Source organism: Centroberyx gerrardi, chromosome 24, assembly GCF_048128805.1.
Source record: "Centroberyx gerrardi isolate f3 chromosome 24, fCenGer3.hap1.cur.20231027, whole genome shotgun sequence".
NCBI lineage: Eukaryota > Metazoa > Chordata > Actinopteri > Beryciformes > Berycidae > Centroberyx > Centroberyx gerrardi.
In genome coordinates this window covers 21193328-21212073 of record NC_136020.1, presented here as the reverse complement: position 1 = coordinate 21212073, position 18746 = coordinate 21193328, and the positions used below count along the sequence as shown (strand labels likewise).

At 41.7% G+C, this 18746-nt stretch overlaps 1 protein-coding gene across 1 annotated transcript in view; it reads right to left on the bottom strand.

Moving 5' to 3' along the window:
• Nucleotides 1-16037, bottom strand: part of LOC139917553 (anoctamin-4-like) — a 58299-nt gene extending 42262 nt beyond the window's left edge. The window contains exons 1-3 of the mRNA XM_071906687.2: nt 15809-16037; nt 10655-10729; nt 2798-3022 (exon numbers count right to left, since the gene is read on the bottom strand). Of these exons, the coding sequence (XP_071762788.1) occupies nt 2798-3022; nt 10655-10729; nt 15809-16037 (529 nt within the window). The remainder of the gene's footprint in view (nt 1-2797; nt 3023-10654; nt 10730-15808) is intronic.
• Between the last annotated feature and the right edge of the window lie 2709 nt (nt 16038-18746).

Sequence of the window (18746 nt, the reverse complement as noted above, 5' to 3'; positions counted from 1 at the left end):
ATGACCCACTTCTCTATCGCAGAACCGATGCATAATGGAGGCTGAACTGGTACAATATATATGACAACAATCTCATTTACAATCCAGAGAAGCAGGGAAAGCTGGGAGAGAGAGAGAGGGGGGGGGGGAGAGGGGGAGAGAGGGGGAGAGAGAGAGAGAGAGAGTGTGTGTGTGAAGGTCAAACGCTTGCATGGTCAAGGGAAGAGCGTGAAAAAGAGACGGAGGTGGGGGAAGAGGTGAAGAAAGAGGAGTGTGAGCAGGATGGAAACGGAGCGAGAGTGTGTGAGGGTAAAAAGTGAGAGGGGAAAGGAAGGAGAGAGAGAGAGAGAGAGAGAGAGAGCACTGCAGCAAAAACAAGCCACTACGGAGAGAGAGAGACAGAGAGAGAGAGAGAGAGGGAGAGAGAGAGAGAGAGAAACCTGCCTGTGCTTTAAGACAACTTGACAACACTCACCGTGCGAAGGTGAAGAGAGAGAGAGAGGAGGAGGGAGAGCGAGGCAGCTTCACCCCTCAGAGGGCAGCGGGCTTCCTCCCAGCCGAGCCGCAGCGGACGTTAAAACAGCCAGGAGACCGTCCACACACACACACACACACACGCTCAGACACACACACACATACACACACACACCCCCCATCCCCAGCGCGCGAATGACCTCGCTGCGGGAAAAGCAAAACAAAACACGACCTCCCACGAGGGAAACCCGCATCCCCACTTTTTTAAAAAAATTTTTTTTTTTACTTCTTACTCCTCATCACTGCGTCGCTCGCCCTCCCCTCCTCCTCCTCCTCCTCCTCGTCCTCCTCTCCCTTTCTCACACACTCACACACTCACACACACACACACACACAGATGGATCTGTCATAGCGTTACCAGGCGGCGGAAAAGCTCACACACATGCAGACACTGTCAAAGATCTTCGCCCGGTGGAGAGAAAAAAAAAAAAAACACCAGGCACAAGCAGGATGTTTACAATGAGAGAGAGCGAGAGAGCGAGCAGCAGAGAGAGAGAGAGAGAGAGAGAGAGAGAGAGAGGAGCTGCATGCTACTCATCGGTATTCTTGATCTGTCTTTGCCGGCAGCCAATCAGAGGTCAAGCAGCTCTGACAGTGGCCAATCAGAAAAAAGGGCTGGCTGTTTCAGTGTTGCTGCAGACCAAAGCAGTGACAGCTGGGTCTGATCGCAGTGTCAACGTGTACAACTGATGGAGACCCACAAAGAAACACACACACACACTCACATATATATCCACACATAAGTATACACAGAATTATGACTATTTGCTGTGAAAGATGACAGGTGCAAGTCATCCCCACTTGCGAACGTAAACACACACACCTCCCATACACAACACACACACACACACATTTTCAACAAAGTCCCCGCAATCCACAATCCTCTGATATTTCCCTCAGAGTATTATATATATCTGAGAAACAGAGACACTTCATTATGAGTACAACGGTGACTCAAAGCCATCAGCATCACCAAAGTACCCTAATTTAGTAGATCTCAACCTTCTTGGCTTGTGACCCCTTAAGCAGAGTGGTGAACAGTTCAACCAACAAATGATTTTCCCTTTTCAGGTTGTTTCATTTGATTAATTACCAGAGGAGGCAAAGATGCTTAAAACTGCTAAATACTTCACAAGATAAAAGTACAAATTTGAGAAAAATTCAGAAAAAAAATAACCATAATAATGAATTTAGTAGAAATATTTTCTATCCCGTAAATCATTTCGCGACCCCTCACAATTATCTGGGAGGTCCCGACCCCCGGGTTGAGAACCGCTGCCCTAAATCACAGTGAAAAAAAACAGCGCTCTTTGGTGCTACGGCAGTTAGGCTACACAACGGTTTCCAACGTATGTTTAGTGTCTGAAAAGTTGTTTTTTTTTCTACATGGTAGTATACTTCCATAACATGCTTGCCAGCTGTGAGCGTCCAGGGAACTTGAAATGAATCTTCTACTAGCTAGCGAAACTTCTTCCATAAGCAATATGAATTGTAGAGAAATATGAAATGGAAAGAGCAATCTCACAGTACAACAGGCATTTCAGACATGGCAGCTCAACAAGGACCTGATGGCAAGCATAAAAACAGGAAGAAGCAAGAAATATCACTAACCTCCCTGGTTACCACAAGAGTTGGCATGGCAACCAACTCCACTGTTGCACTGCCTTATGGGAATTATCAGGAATGCATCTTTGACCAATCAATATGGGGGAAATGTGTGTATGTAGGTATTTTACTTACACACATATCCATCCATATTAGTTCTACAAAACATTTCTCACAGGCAAAGCTGCTCTGGAGGCAGAAATGATCTGATTGGTTGAGTTAAACCTCAGTGGGCGGAGCCAAAGAGCCACATTTTTTCAGAGTGCAAGCTAGTTAACTGGCAAAGTTGAAAAACAAAGACAGACCTCTACTCAAGATATTAAAAACATGTAAGGATATATACATAAATGGCAATGACTTATTTTCCATTCATCCATGACCATGGCATCATGATCTAACTAGCTAACCTAGATAACTTCAGTTAGCAGCAGAGCGCTAGGCTTCATAATATTAACTTCCTCCTCTCTTACCTCTTGTCTTTTTCACTGAGAAAAACTGTGGTCTTTGGCTCCGCCCATTCATGTTTAATTCAACCAATCAGATTATTTCTTTCTCCAGAGCAGCTGTGCTTCCCAGAAATGTTTGAAGAACTAAAACTCCAATCTGCTCCCCCTTTAAAGACGTCAGGGAAAGCTTTGTGAGGCTTCACAGTTTAAAATGTGCACTGTGCTGTACGTACTGGTGCTGCTGTCACTGATGGTCTCCTGACTGGCGCTGCAGGACGGCAGCGGGGTGATGGACAGCGACGCGGGGCACGAGACCGGCTCAGGATGCTCGCTGATGGGCGGGACGGCGGAGGCTTCGGAGTGAACGCAGTCCGGACTGGGAAGAGTCTGGCCGCTCGCTGGGAAAGGACTCTTCCAGTGGGAGATCCCGATGGCCACCTGACCCCCGAGGTCAAACCCTGCCGCAAGAGAAAGGACTGGACTTAATGTTTAGCTCTTACTACCAGAAGACAGGCTCGGATTTGTCTTCTCCGTCATGTATACACACTCCAACCATCATTTTGTATTGAATTATATGTTATATTGTCAGAACATCCACTCAGTAAATGTACTGGAGTGTATGTTATGCTACCTGTTATGTCCACTTATGTGCTGCATTTACCATAATGTACCAACCAGTATCAATATCTGTGCAGCAGCACATAACAGCAGCCTCTCACAGCATGTTTGGAGAGCGGTTGCCGACGGTTACGAGGGAAATGCCACCATGTTGGAGGAGTGACAACAAAGTGACAAAAAAAAAGAGAAAATGCCTGATTTCTATGCAGCAGTAGGGTGTTCAAATTATACTACAAATGGAGGAAATTATACTAGAACTCAAATTACACTATTAAAGTACGAAGAAGCGATAGAGGAAGAGATGATAGCATCTCCTCCAACAGGGCGGCGTGTCTCTTGTAACCACTGGCAACCTGCTCAGATATGTATTTTATTTAGCAGACTCAAAAATCAGTTCAATATTATTAACTCTCGCAGTTCACAGAACAGAACTGTTTGTTCAATCATTCATTTTATGGATTTTGAAAGCAAAACAATCAAAGTTTAACTGAAAGTAATAAGATTATATAACTGCCTTTGTGCATTCTAGTGGAATATCACACTGATTGCAATTTCTAGTAGTTAATACTTCTTTATCATACATGATCACTCATAGGTCATGGGTTTATTGTCTTACATGCACTGTCAGGGCTCTGTGACCTTTGACCTTCTTACTGGTTCCTTGTAATGTTGGTGATCTGGGAAACTTATTCTACTGTTGCTCTCATTGTAAGTCTCTCTGGTAAAGAGCGTCAGTGACAGTGTACAGTAAATGTATTCCTCAGTAATGATGCGGTCAGTTAAAAGCATCAGTCATCTCCTCAGTAATGTCGCCCTCTAGTGGTGAAAGCTGCCAACATCAGCCTGAAAAACACCTGATCACCTCTCACTGAAGCTCCTGCAACAAAGCTAACTTAACACAGCTGTAAACCAGCATTATCCAACATATCAATACATCTTGGTGCACAATCTTTAAAATGACAACAAGGATCTTTGGAAAAAGCAGGAAGTGCTCACAAACAAACTGTCTCCCATGTTTCAACTGCTGAGAACTTAATTGCTGAGAATGTAAAGGTATCAAAAATGACAAAACTGCCGTAAAAATTCTAAATTAACATGATCAAAATTGACAAAACAAACAGGGGGGAATCATTTTCTTAATTACAATCACGTTTCAAAACTTCCATTGTTTTCTTCTGTTATTATTCTCTTGTTTCTGCAGGATTGCAGTGAGCAGACCAGTCAGTCGCTGCCACAGCTCAAAGTACAAAAACGTTAAATCATGAAATCTCCAAAATCAATCAAGGATCAAGTTACAAAGTTTTCACTTGACAACAGCAATATGATGCTTCTAGATCTTGTAGGACTTCTTGTTTTAAAATCTGACGGATCTTATTCTGTTAACATGATCTCCGTTTTGATATCCAGTGTCTATACAGTATCTGTATACTGCAGAGGTGTGACCAAGTCAACTTTGCTCGAGTCCCAAGTCAGTCTCAAGTCTTGAAGTACAAGTCTCAAGTCAAGTCCCAAGTCTAAATGTAGATTACCAAGTCAAGTCCAAGTCAAGTCCATGTCATTACTGTCAAGTCTCAAGTCTAAATGAACAAATTGAACAAATCAAGAGTCCAGTATCAATTTAATATCTTAAAGAAAACTAAATATCTAGGACTTTTCAATGCAATATGGTTTTAATAGGATAAAAACTTGGTAAGAGCATCATGAGTTTGATTTCTATAATCAGTTTCAACTTCAATAAATTCAATCATTCCATACAAATTCAGAAAACAGAATTTAAATTCAGTCGTCTGCTGGAACAAATCTCATCACTTTCAATCTGAGTCATTTACACAAACACAAGATCTCAAGTCAAGACTTTAGAAACCTTTTCAAGTCATCAAAGTACAAGTCAGAGTCAAGTCCCAAGTCACCAGAACCCAAGTCAAGTCAAGTCTCAAGTCTTCTCTTCATGCATCAAGTCGAGTCTCAAGCAATTAAAACTGTGACTCGAGTCCAAGTCATGTGACTCGAGTCCCCACCTCTGGTACACTGTGATTTTCTTCTCTGCTGATTTCCTCTACATTGCTGTTATGCAACACACTAGGGGCCTGGTGGGACTAGGGATGCCCCCCCCCCCTCCTCCCCTCTACCCCCCCCTCCTCCTGGTTTCCTATGAAACACAAAGCCCAGCAGATTTCGAAGGTACATCAGCAGTGAACAAACACGGCCCAATCAATATGGCAGTAGTGCAGCGGCTGGCAGTCGCCTCGCTCCTCACGCAGCACAATCTGGAGGATAAATTCTGAGGAGGAGGCAAGAGGTAAATCTGAGCCATATCTCATCCCAACTGCTTTTAAAGCCTTTAATTCTCTGCAGGAATAAAAGGGGCTTTTCGCACGATGGAGCGGATCCACACGAGGCCGGGCGTCCCCCGAAATAATGTTAGTGCTCCAGTCAGCACTTCAGACTACAGGAGAGAACAGAAAAGGTCTTTATTTTCCCTGAGGGGAATTTGTCTTACGTGCAAGATCCTTTGAAAAAAAAAGAACAGAAACACAGCGCTCTCTTAAGTTTTATAGCAGGAAAACTACTTTGGTGTGTGAAGCCAGTCAGAGGAAAGAATTACCCAAAAAAAAAAACAATATTCAGGGATAGTTTATTTCATTTTTTTCTGTTTTTACTCATTTTCAATGCAGAAAAAGCCCCTCAGTGTGCAGGCTCAAGAGAAAAGCTGCAGGGCCGAAACATCTGTGCATGTTTTTTCTGCATTGAAAATGAAAATGTTAAGCCTGAATGTTGTTCTTTGGAGTGCGGACCATTTTTTTTTAATCTTTTGTACAAGACCCAGCAGCGCAGCACAGACAGCAGCTCATTCATTACCTAAATTAGACAAACGTTGGACAGCAGCTCATTCATTCATCACGTCAATGCCAACGAGCAAAGATTATTTTAGCCCGGCGATGGCCAAACGCCCGGGAGACTTCTCCTCCTGGACAACACACACAAGGAGACAGTAAGACTATCAAGGTTTGCACCGCTGCGATATTGATTGGACAGTGTATTTACATATTGCTGTCAATGTTTTCACTTGGATCACATGCTCCTTCTACAACGTTTGGTCTTACGAAACCCTTTAAAAACCAACTGGATAAACTCAAAAACACATGGTGGTGAAGCTGAAATCGAAGCTGTTTCTCTTTCTTTTCTTCCTGAAAAGTCGACATTTTGGAGATACGAGATTATTCTCATATATAACTGGGCAAAGATCTGAGAAAGTCACTGCAGTCCATATCTGTTCTTACTGTAGTTTATCGTGTCTTTAGTTTACTGATGAGAGAAGTTATCCCACTATTTGCTTTATTGTTTCAGCATGTGACAACTGCAATACAGGCTTGAAATACATTTACCAAAGGGCATAATATCATATTCATATCAAAATCCTTAAATTCTTTCACATCGTTGTTTCAGGACAGTATACCGGCTTTCAAAACAAGACTGCTTTGTGATTCATTTGGACATTTCTCTTGTCTAACGATGCTTCTGAGGTTTAGAAAGTAATAAAAAATATCAGAAAAGTGCATCTATTTGAGCTGAACCAGCCACTTAACTCTCTCTCTCTCAGCGAAGGCCAACAAGCTGACGACTGAAGAGGGTAAATTAAATCATAACTTATATTTCATTGAGTGATTTTGAAACTCTAACATCACTGGTTTTGCACAGAAAGCATTTGATTCGTGTGTGTCTCTCCAGAATAATAAAGACTTGAAACTCGAAAAGCAGGTCTAGGGAAATGTACAGAGGGATACTTTGAAAGGGAGATATTTAAATTCTAAACTTCAAAACAGACATGAATTGACTGTCACTTTCTAATCAGGTAAATTCATGAATGAGCTCATCAATTCCAATTCAACTGAGGAATTGGAATTTGAAAAAAACCTACAGGAAACAGAATTGAATTGGAATTTAATTCAGTGAAGTTCGGTGAAATTTCATGTTTTTTTGTTTTTTCTCACCACATATCTGAGATTCCACATAGTGTTATATATCATCAATACTGAATATCCTAAAATGTTAAAGGAACCTGTCAGCTGGTGTTGTAATCATAACACACATGATTGAATGTGTTTGATTTGTTGAACTTGTTGTTCTTTTATTTGATTCATAATGTTTTGATTTATAATGTTTAGCGAGTCGAGACAAACTCTCTTAGAAGTGGAATTTCATGGAATTTAATGGAATTCAGTTCTGTTTCCTGTCATTCTAATTCAATTCACATTCTGTTTCCTTACAGCTGGATGACTTTCACACTCACACTGCAGCTGCAGGAGCTGAATTTAATTATTAAAGGAGTTTACCATGCATTCTCAGTTCAGTTAATGAATGGCCCCAACTCTGTTTGTAGTATTAAAGAACATAAGAACTGCATTGACCTGATCATCCTCAACATCTCATGAAAGTCACCTGAAATGGCCGGTGTGTGTGTGTGTGTGTGTGTGTGTGTGTGTGTGTGTGTGTGTGTGTGTGTGGAGGGGGTGGACGGCAGAGTAATCTACACCTGGCATGTATCCGAACGACCTCCAAAACTCTCCACCACGCACGCAGCCTTTTTGGACATAGTGTGTTCTAAGCAATATCTATGTCGCAGTCATCAGAAAAGAAAGTGCGCGCGTGGCTCTCTGAGGAGAGCGAGGCCCAGATACAGAACGCCTCCGCTGCCCGCCGCTCTTCAGAGGCCGGGAAACAGATGCAGGTGCGGAGATCTGGGTCACATACTGCACTGTACTGTACTGTAGTACCTCCACTTCAGGTGGAAGTCCTGAGGACAGAGGGGCGGAGTGGGGGCTGATGGGTAAAGGTGTGCAGAGTGTGTAATGTTTCCACTAGGGCTGCAACTACCTAGCTATCGATTATTTTTTTTATTAATCAAATAACTGTTAAATATAAATAAAGACAAACGCCCATCACAAGTTACCTGAGCACAAAGTGATTCTTTATGTCTGACTTACTCTGTCCAGCAGCCAAAAAACCCAAAGTATTGATTTTATAAAGATAAAAAACAGAGAAAAGCAACAAATCGTAGCATATGTGAAGCTGCAACCAGAAATGCTTGGTATTTTTACTTGATAAATGACTAAAACGATAAATTGATTATCAAAATTACAATAAATTACTTTTCTGTCGAGTTTAAAACTCCTTCTGTAACTCGTCTGCTTCTCTTTATCTCCATCTCCTCCTTTGTGATCGGTATAGATCTAATAAGGGAAATCAATAAGGGATAAAGGCTTTTACCTGGATTCACTTCATCAGTGGACTTCATGAAAAGAGCAAGTCTCTCTAATATTTTGTACATTCAGTGTGTGTAAATTGTTGGGAAGATTGACAGTGGTAGCCATTCAAAAGTCCACAATCCTGTTATCTGTTCTATTGTAACACAACTTTTGATCTTTCAAAGTACTACTTGTCCCATCAATCTTTTATTTGTCAGCCTGTTGGCTGAAAGTGGAACAAAATCTGAATTTTACACACAATTCCTCTCAAAGATGCAGCAACAGTGCAGCAAGCGTGTAATAAAATTATGTTACCTGTTTAAAGGTGCTACATGTAGTTTTTTCATGTCAATAAATCATCACCTCATTAATTTAGAGACGTTAGTATAATTACCGTAAACAAACCAGAGCATCAGTGTCAGCCTGTCAGCCTCTATCAGCCTCTACTCTGCATCCTCCATAGTTTCTCCACCTGGTGGATCTGGAGGGAAATCTGCTGGATCGCTTTACGGCACAAAACAGGAAGAGGTTCTGTTCTTCCAGAGCAAACGGAGCTAAAGCTGAAAGAGTTTCTGGCAGCAGATGGTGGAAGGAGGGAAAGGAAGATGGAGAAATCACTTCCAACACGTTGATCGTCTTCAGGGAGGAGGAGGGGGGCAGGAGGCAACGGGGCTTATGGGAAATGTAGTCTTGATGTGGAGAAACACTAGAACTAACAATACTACTGGAGTGAGATAGAGGAGACCAAAATGTGACACATCTATTCACCTTTTAACAAAAAACAAATCATATTGACTTGATCTTCCTGTTCAAACTGTATTTCCAGGGATACAACAGCAACTTGAAGTGTTTTGATCGCTCTTGGCAAAGTATAGTCACTGATGCCAAAGTATGAAGTGATATTAGTGACAAAAAACTCTTAGCGCTGTGAATGTTTAGCCACGATCAACCGATGCTGTACGAATTTCAGCATGGCACCTTTCCTGCTGAAGCCCTGCCTCAGGGTGAAGATCAGCCCTGTCTTTCAGCCACGCAACTGCGGTAAATTCCTACAACAAAGAAGAAGGAGGACTAAATTAATGGAAGATTATAATCGATGAATACTTTAAAGAACCTACAGTGATGCTGACTACCATTTTCTTCTCAAAGGCCAGAGCTTTTAAATCACAGGCAGCGCACTAACTCTTCCTGATGTCAGAGTGCGGGGCGAGACTATAGATCTTTCCCTTTCCAAAACGGAGAGGGAGAGTCTCAGCGGTCCAAAGCTCTCCCTCAGCACCTCATTAGTTTTTTTTTTATTTAGCACACAGAGGAAGAAACACCTGCAGCAGCAGCGCAGCCTGAGCTGAACCCAAACTCCTGCTAACTTGTCCTCAGCTTCTCCAGCAGCTAACCAGGTAGGCTGCTGCTGCGCCCTTAATGGAAAAAATGTCCACATGGAAATGTTTGAATGCTGCAGATGGCGAGAGGCAGCAGTTTTGTGATCGAAGGGAAAATCGTTTCAGACAGCTTCCTAAACAACACATTGTTCTGCTGTCAACAATCTCTGGCATACAAATAAAGTTACATGTCAGGGGAAATCTTTAATTTTGTCCTGCTTAGCAAAATCTTAAGCTCACACACACACACACACACACACCACTGGTCCACATGCATTGAAATGCATATTGCCAGTGCAATAGTCACCAGTAAAAAGAAATGAATGAATGGACAAATAAATTAATAAATACATAAAGAAAAGGACAGATAGATAGTCAGATAGATAGACAAACAAACAAACAAAAAAAATAAATGAATGGATAGATAGATGATAGATGGATAGATAAATATTAAATTAAATTAATATTAAAATATTATATCATATTATATCATATTACATTATGTTATTTTATTTTATTAATACAACTAGTGCTCTCCGCATGTGAAGTTTGATACACAATGCCACCATAACAGGCTTGAATTTTCAACTAGGATTAGATACAAATATACTGTCCACTTATATTAAACAGGAATAAGCAAATCATATAGAGGAATTATCCAACCACACACTGTTAGACAGGTTGGATAATTCCTCTATATGGACTGTCTTGTATTCCTGCGACCAACCTGCACCTGATCATAAGCGGAATAAGCAAATGTTGGATGCGTAGTAGAAGTGTATAGCTTTTTTATTTTTCCTTCCAGTAAGGAGAACAGCTCAGTCGGTCCGGTACAAAGAGCACTTACCGATGGTGATTTGACTGACGCAGCTGTAGAAGGTTCCGGTAGAGACATTGTAGCTGCTGCTGCTGGGCTCACGGTCTGTGAAGTGAGGAGAGATCACACATAACATACGGCATTAAGCGGACGCTTTTATCCAAAACACCTCGATTTTTTAGCATGGGTGACCCCAGTTGGAATAGAACCCCTGAACCCAGACAGCATTACGGGAATGAAACCCCTGAACCCTAACAGTGTTATGGGAATGAAACCCCTGAACCCTAACAGTGTTATGGGAATGAAACCCCTGAACCCAGACAGCATTACAGGAATGAAACCCCTGAACTTTAACACTATTATGGTAATGAAACCCCTGAACCCTGGCAGTGTTATGGTAATGAAACCCCTGAACCTTGGCAGTGTTATGTTAATGAAACCCCTGAACCCTGGCAGTGTTATGGTAATGAAACCCCTGAACCCTGGCAGTGTTATGTTAATGAAACCCCTGACCCCTAACAGTGTTATGGTAATGAAACCCCTGAACCCTAACAGTGTTATGGTAATGAAACCCCTGAACCCTGGCAGTGTTATGGTAATGAAACCCCTGAACTCTGGCATTGTTATGGTAATGAAACCCATGAACCCTGACAGTGTTATGTTAATGAAACCCCTGACCCCTAACAGTGTTATGGTAATGAAACCCCTGAACCCTAACAGTGTTATGGTAATGAAACCCCTGAACCCTGGCAGTGTTATGGTAATGAAACCCATGAACCCTGACAGTGTTATGGTAATGAAACCCCTGAACCCAAACAGTGTTATGGTAATGAAACCCCTGAACTCTGGCAGTGTTATGGTAATGAAACCCATGAACCCTGACAGTGTTATGGTAATGAAACCCCTGAACCCTGACAGTGTTATGGTAATGAAACCCCTGAACCCTAACAGTGTTATGGTAATGAAACCCCTGAACCCTAACAGTGTTATGGTAATGAAACCCTTGAACCCTGGCAGCGTTATGGTAATGAAACACCTGAACCCTGACAGTATTATGGTAATGAAACCCCTGAACCCTGACAGTGTTATGGTAATGAAACCCCTTAACTCTGACAGTGTTATGGTAATGAAACCCCTGAACCCTAACAGTGTTATGGTAATGAAACCCTTGAACCCTGGCAGCGTTATGGTAATGAAACACCTGAACCCTGACAGTGTTATGGTAATGAAAACCCTAACCTTGGCAGAGTTACGGGAATGAAACCCCAAACCCTGACAGTGTTACAGGAATGAAACCCCCAACTTTGGCAGTGTTATAGGAATGAAACCCCTAACTCTGGCAGTGTTATGGGAATGAAAGTTCATACCCTGATAATGTTACGGGAATGAAACCCCAAAGTGTTATGGGAATGAAACCCCTAACTCTGCCAGTGTTACGTGAATGAAACCCTAAACCCTGGCAGTGTAATGGGAATGAAACCCCTAACTCTGGCAGTGTTATGGGAATGAAAGTTCATACCCTGATAATGTTACGGGAATGAAACCCCTAAGTGTTATGGGAATGAAACCCCTAACTCTGCCAGTGTTACGTGAATGAAACCCTAAACCCTGGCAGTGTAATGGGAATGAAACCCCTAAACCTGACAGTGTTACAGGAATGAAACCCCTGAACCCTGGCAGTGTTATGGTAATGAAACCCCTGAACCCTAACAGTGTTATGGTAATGAAACACCTGAACTCTGGCAGTGTTATGGTAATGAAACCCTTAACTCTGACAGTGTTATGGTAATGAAACCCCTGAACCCTAACAGTGTTATGGTAATGAAACACCTGAACTCTGGCAGTGTTATGGTAATGAAACCCCTGAACCCTAACAGTGTTATGGTAATGAAACACCTGAACTCTGACAGTGTTATGGTAATGAAACCCCTGAACCCTAACAGTGTTATAGGAATGAAACCCCTAACCCTGGAAATGTTATGGGATTGAACCCCCCAACTCTGGCAATGTTACAGGAATGAAACCCCTAACTCTGGCAGTGTTAGTGTCATGCTCAATCAATTGAGCTATACAGGAAATGAAACCCAAGTGTTATGAGAATGAAACCCTGAACCCTAGCAGTGTTATGGGAATGAAAACCCTAACCTTGGCAGAGTTACGGGAATGAAACCCCAAACCCTGGCAGTGCTACAGGAATGAAACCCCAAACCCTGACAGTGTTACAGGAATGAAACCCCCAACTTTGGCAGTGTTATAGGAATGAAACCCCTAACTCTGCCAGTGTTACGTGAATGAAACCCTAAACCCTGGCAGTGTAATGGGAATGAAACCCCTAAACCTGACAGTGTTACAGGAATGAAACCCCTGAACCCTATCAGTGTTATGGGAATTAAACCAATAAACCTGGCAGTGTTACATGAATGAAACCCCTAAGTGTTATGGGAATGAAACCCTTAACTCTGCCAGTGTTACGTGAACGAAACCCTAAACCCTGGCAGTGTAATGGGAATGAAACCCCTAAACCTGACAGTGTTACAGGAATGAAACCCCTGAACCCTATCAGTGTTATGGGAATTAAACCAATAAACCTGGCAGTGTTACATGAATGAAACCCTTAAGTGTTATGGGAATGAAACCACTAACCCCAACAGTGTTTGGCTTACAGGCCCACAGCACATGTTCACGTCAAATTCAATTCAATAATTCCACTAACGTTACTTAAATACCACAAGGTAATAACGTTACCTACCGTTAAGTTTGTAGGGCAGACTATTATCAGGTTACTGTTTACAAATCCTGTTTGGCGAGATTGGAGCTAATTGTGGAATGTTAAGTTTCACTTTAGTTTTCACTCTGTCACCCGTTGCTCATCTCTTAGCCACAGCTGCCCTCTAGAGGCCGTCTCAGGAAGCGTTACTAACTGCTGACTGACTGCCTGCCTGACCTGAATATGCCTCTCGATGCCCTTGGATGCGCTGTGGGAAAACTATCAATACAGACTGCGCAACGTTATAATCATTAGGCTACATCATACTATAAAGCAAGGAATCTCTGTCTGTCTGTGTGTCCTTCGCATATCTCGAGAACCGTTTGTCCGATCTACTTCACACTTGGCGGGTGTATTGCTGGGGACCCAAGGATGTGCAGTGTCGGATTTGAACGCGACACGTTCAATATTAATAAACTTTGAATACACAAGCGAACAGCGCTCTGTGCAGCAGCGGGGCGGGGCGAACAGCGCTCTGTGCAGCAACAGGCACTGCACTAGTACTTATAATGTAACAAAATATATGAATCACGTATTTTTGCCATTCGAATAATATACTGTTGTGTTTATACACAGGTTTTTATCTACTCTAAATTATCTCATATTTCTGACCCCCCTCTGGTGGGCCAAATCAAACGCGGACCACAGTTTGGGCACCCCTGCTCTAGAAGAAGGCTCTACATTGAGCTACACAAGAGAACACAACAGTCACATATTACAGTCGCTACACTCTCTGATGACTGTCAAGGACGGCCATCATGGAAAGTCAACAGACCAACAGCAAGCCCAACATGGCATGCAGAATGCATATACAGTATTTAATCATAATGTCAGCATGCAATAAATTATGTAACACTTAATGAGAAATACGAACACTGCTTGCTATCACTGAGGTTCCATGGTCAAACAATAAATTAACCTTAACACTGAAACTATAAGCTCAATTTGGAACTCCAGGTTGTCAGGAGAGATGGAGGTTAAATCATTAATCTGCCTCAGCAGAGGAAAGGAAGACTTTCTCTGGCACTGCAATTACTACACCTACACATTTTTGCATTGCATGGAGAACTGAACACAGCCGCCACTGCTCCATTTGTCAAGCAGAATTCAGGTATAAGGTTGGAAACCCCTGGTAGGGAACTCCCATTTCCTTCCTCTAATCTAACACCCACTGCTGCATCAAACACAGACAACAACTGCAGCACAGTGTGGAGATTTATTACTGACTGGGAGTCTTTTCACTTGCACTTGCTTCCCTGTTTTGGAGATAAAGTAGAAGTTATCATTTATTACCAGTGCTAGTGACAGTCAGGCAAGTGGAGTTGGAAAAAAAATCACCCATAGCAGCTTCTGAACAGTTTCCAATCTGTTTCATAACATCGATGACTAACATGTACTGAGAGAGTTTGTGATCAGATGTCATTTTTAAATCTAAGCATTTAAGCTTTATGCACAAAATGTTAAAGTCATGCACAAAGTGGTAAATATCCGCCTTGTATATGATTCAAAGCATAAAGGTTTGTTGAAAAAGTAGTAGCTTGGACTGGGACATTCTCAAATGACTGCAGCAGCTTCACAGGCTGCTAGACAGGCTATACTGTTTCATTTTCACAAACAAGCCATATACACTGATGCAGCAGCGATGTCTCTTGGTCTTCTTTGGGCCTACAGACGACGACAACTGGAAAATAAAAAGGGGTACTGTATATACTGTAGGTGTGTGCTTGTGCATATCTGTGTGTGTGCATTTGTCCCAAACACAGGCCATCCAACAAAGCAACTATTTCCCATGTTTGAGTGTGATATGTCAAATTCAAGGCAACTGACCTCCAGTGTTTCTGATGCACATGTGTCACATCTCACAGGCATGAAAACACCAATAACTATTAGACTTTTTCACATCCTTGACCCCCCAAATAGATACACATTAGACTCTGGACCCCCAACTGATAAGATATTGACATGAGAAACGCCATCTGAGATGACATTAGTTGTTAGACATAGAATTACATAACTGCCTATAGCCTATTGATCAGAATAGCCTTTCTTAAACATTCTCCCTTAGTGGAAAAAATCTATTTAAAAAACTATTCATTTTGCTGGGGACCCCCTGGAATCCCCTTAAGGACCCCCGGTGGTCCCCGGACCCCACTGTGGGAGCCACTGCTATAGACTAATTTCTATTTATTGTGTTAATTCCTAACTCTTGGGGTGCACCACAGATTCTGCATGTGTTTGTAGCCCCGACACTGGAGCACCACACCCCTCATTTCAGCCTACAACCTACTCACTGAGCCGCAAATTAGCCTAACTGATGGTTTGATTTGAACCACATATGAGGTAACGGTAGGGATGACCCAATGTCACCATGTCAAATCCTTTCACATATCCCACCGGCTACTTCCCCTAGTCCTTACCTGCGGACCCGGAGGAGAGGCGCGTCGCGATGGCGCGGCGGGGGCTGCGCGGACTGCCGGGACAAACCCGCACCACCTCGTCCTGACACTGCAGACAGATGACCTGGTTTTCAGGGGTTTCTCCGACCTTGCCGCAGCCCCGGGGCTCGGTCCCGGGCTGGATCTTCATACCTGTGCTGATCTGACCGACCAGTCGCATGTCCGCTCCAGCCTCATGCTCCTCCAGCATCCTCACCGGCCCGGCCGTCCCGCTTACGCATGGCTTCAGTGTGGGCTCCAACTTCTCCTGCCGCGTCCTAACTCCACCTACTTCATTCAAAACACTCTTTCCATCTGCTCCCAGTTCTCGCCCACATCCTCTTCATCATCGCGACCTCTCTCTGCCTGTCTGGGGATTTGATATTGCAGTCTGTACACACGACCAGGCGTGGCCGCTTCACGTGGCTGGTAGGAAGCAGTGGCAATGTCCCTGTAGCCTGGTAATTATAGTAATCCAGTAATAAATCTTAGAGGGATACTCTGCAAACATCACAGCAAAACTACAAGTCCCTATAGGAATATTATAGGGATACCATGAGAGATGAAAAAAACAAAAAACAAAACCCCATAAACGTCGCAATAAAGAAACTATTGACCACAGACACACTATAAGTCCTTAGGAATATTATAGACATTATATATATATATATATATATATATTACAGACACACTATAAGTCCGTAGGAATATTATAGTGATACCATATGAGATACAAAAGCCATAAAATAGGGTTGCTATAAACTTACTGAGTCTCTCAGATGCAATGTAAATCCCTATAGGAATATCATAAGAATATCCCTAGGAATATTATAGGAATGTTATAGTGATACCATATGAGACATAAATACCACAAAATAAGATAAAATTACTGTTAACTCACTACTGTGTGCCACAAACACACTATAAGTCCCTAGAAGAATATGTTAAATCCCTATATGAATATCATAACAATAGTCCCCTATAGGAATATTATAGTCATATCATATGAGATATAATATATTATAAAATAAGGTCTATAAACTTACTTTTGAGTACCACACACACACTTTAAGTCCCTATAGGAATATTGTAGGAATAATAGATTATAGATTATAATGATTTCTTCCCCCAGTATTATCAATTGATAGTGGAATGCTGGAGAGATTGTGTCTGGATGGTGACTTTATTGTACAAGATATCATTCTTTCGTCTTCCATATAGGATTTATTGTCGTATAATTTTGACCTAGCATGATTTTTTAAAGTTTACTGTGATATTTGTATGGTATCCATCTAACATTTACTATAGGATGACTTTGGTTTTTTTTTTTATTTTTATATAAAGGCATACATACTGTATTTGGGATGCTCAATACATAAAAAAGATGTATATATTTGTTATATATGTGGGCTTTCATTCCAAAACAATATAGATCCATTTTGGAAAAATAAAAATATCCAATATTTTAAAAATGCAACTGCATTATATCATTTATTTTGTAAGCAAAGGTCTTTAGGTGCCTAATAACTTTCAATAATAATCCAGTTTCATTCCAGCAGTCATTTTGTCAGGGAAGTGTCACATTTCATATCTGAAACATTCACCATGACATTGCATCTGTTTGCCAAGTAAATGTTTTATATATATTTTATACAGAATAAAAATGAAGGCTACATATACAATATTGTTGACATGGGAGTTTATGAGTGTTGATGAGTGGGTCTGTGTGTCATGTGTTTGTATGGTATAGTATCTGTGTCATGTCAAGGCTTGTTTGCTTTGCAACAGGATGCCATGTGATCTTTGAGCTGACTGCGGACTAAAGCCTGTGAGGAGTGACTGCAAAATCATTTAATGAGAAGATGAGAAAATCTGACACCACAATAAATATTCCAGTCATGGAGAAACACCAGCTGTCAAAAAACAAATCCCTGCACAGGTTAAAATTTGGTTTATTCACACATACAGATGACAACAAAGATGACATAAAGTGTGGAAATACAAACAGAGGTGAGACAGGAAACCACAAGGGACTCATAAAGAAAAAATCTCTCCCTCCAAAAGAAAAAAAAAATCAAGATGACAAACAGAGACACAGGTGAATTGGGCAGCAGAATCCAAACAGCATCACATTTCAACACAGAGGAGAATCCTAATGAGGAAGATGAATTCATGAATAACAAATAAGGGAAATAAAATGATTTCAGCCCTGATGTCCTTCTCAGAGAAATAAACAGTTTCCCTGCAGCACTGCTCTAAACAATCTAATCTGTTGTTACTGCTGGACTTTCACTTATGGTTGCAACTTACATGCGACACAAAATGTACTGTAGAGCGATAGGCTAAAGTCTATTGTATGTCCTGAACTGTCCACTTGTACTGAATGTGAGGTTCTGTTTTCCCTGTGCCACACGTCAGTATGAACTTATGTCAGTATGTTAGTTGTCAGTATGTCCCTACACCAAAGAGGTCAAGATGTTGTACATTTTATATTTTATTGCACTTGGCAGATAAAGTGACTCTGATTCTGCGTCTCAGTGATTCCATCACTGTTTGTACTGTATGCAAAAAGTATTGGGGTGGAAAGAACACTAAAGAAGGCACTTGAAGAGAACAAACCTGAGCCAACAGTTCTCCAACTTGCTGTTACACCTAAACACATCATTCCTGTCACTTATGTTTTAAATTGATTTGAAGTCTCTATCTCCATGATAATGAGACTAATGGTGGAAATCTCAGACCTGGATCAACACCAAAATCTAATTACTGCATTACTCCTTGGCCCAAAGATCGGTCTACCAAATTCCATGGAAATGAAATTTTCTGCTGACAGACAGGCAGAACAGGTGAAAATCCAACCACCTTGGTGGAGATAAATCTTACTCAAGGCTTACAGTTAGCTACTTTGATGCAATTTGAC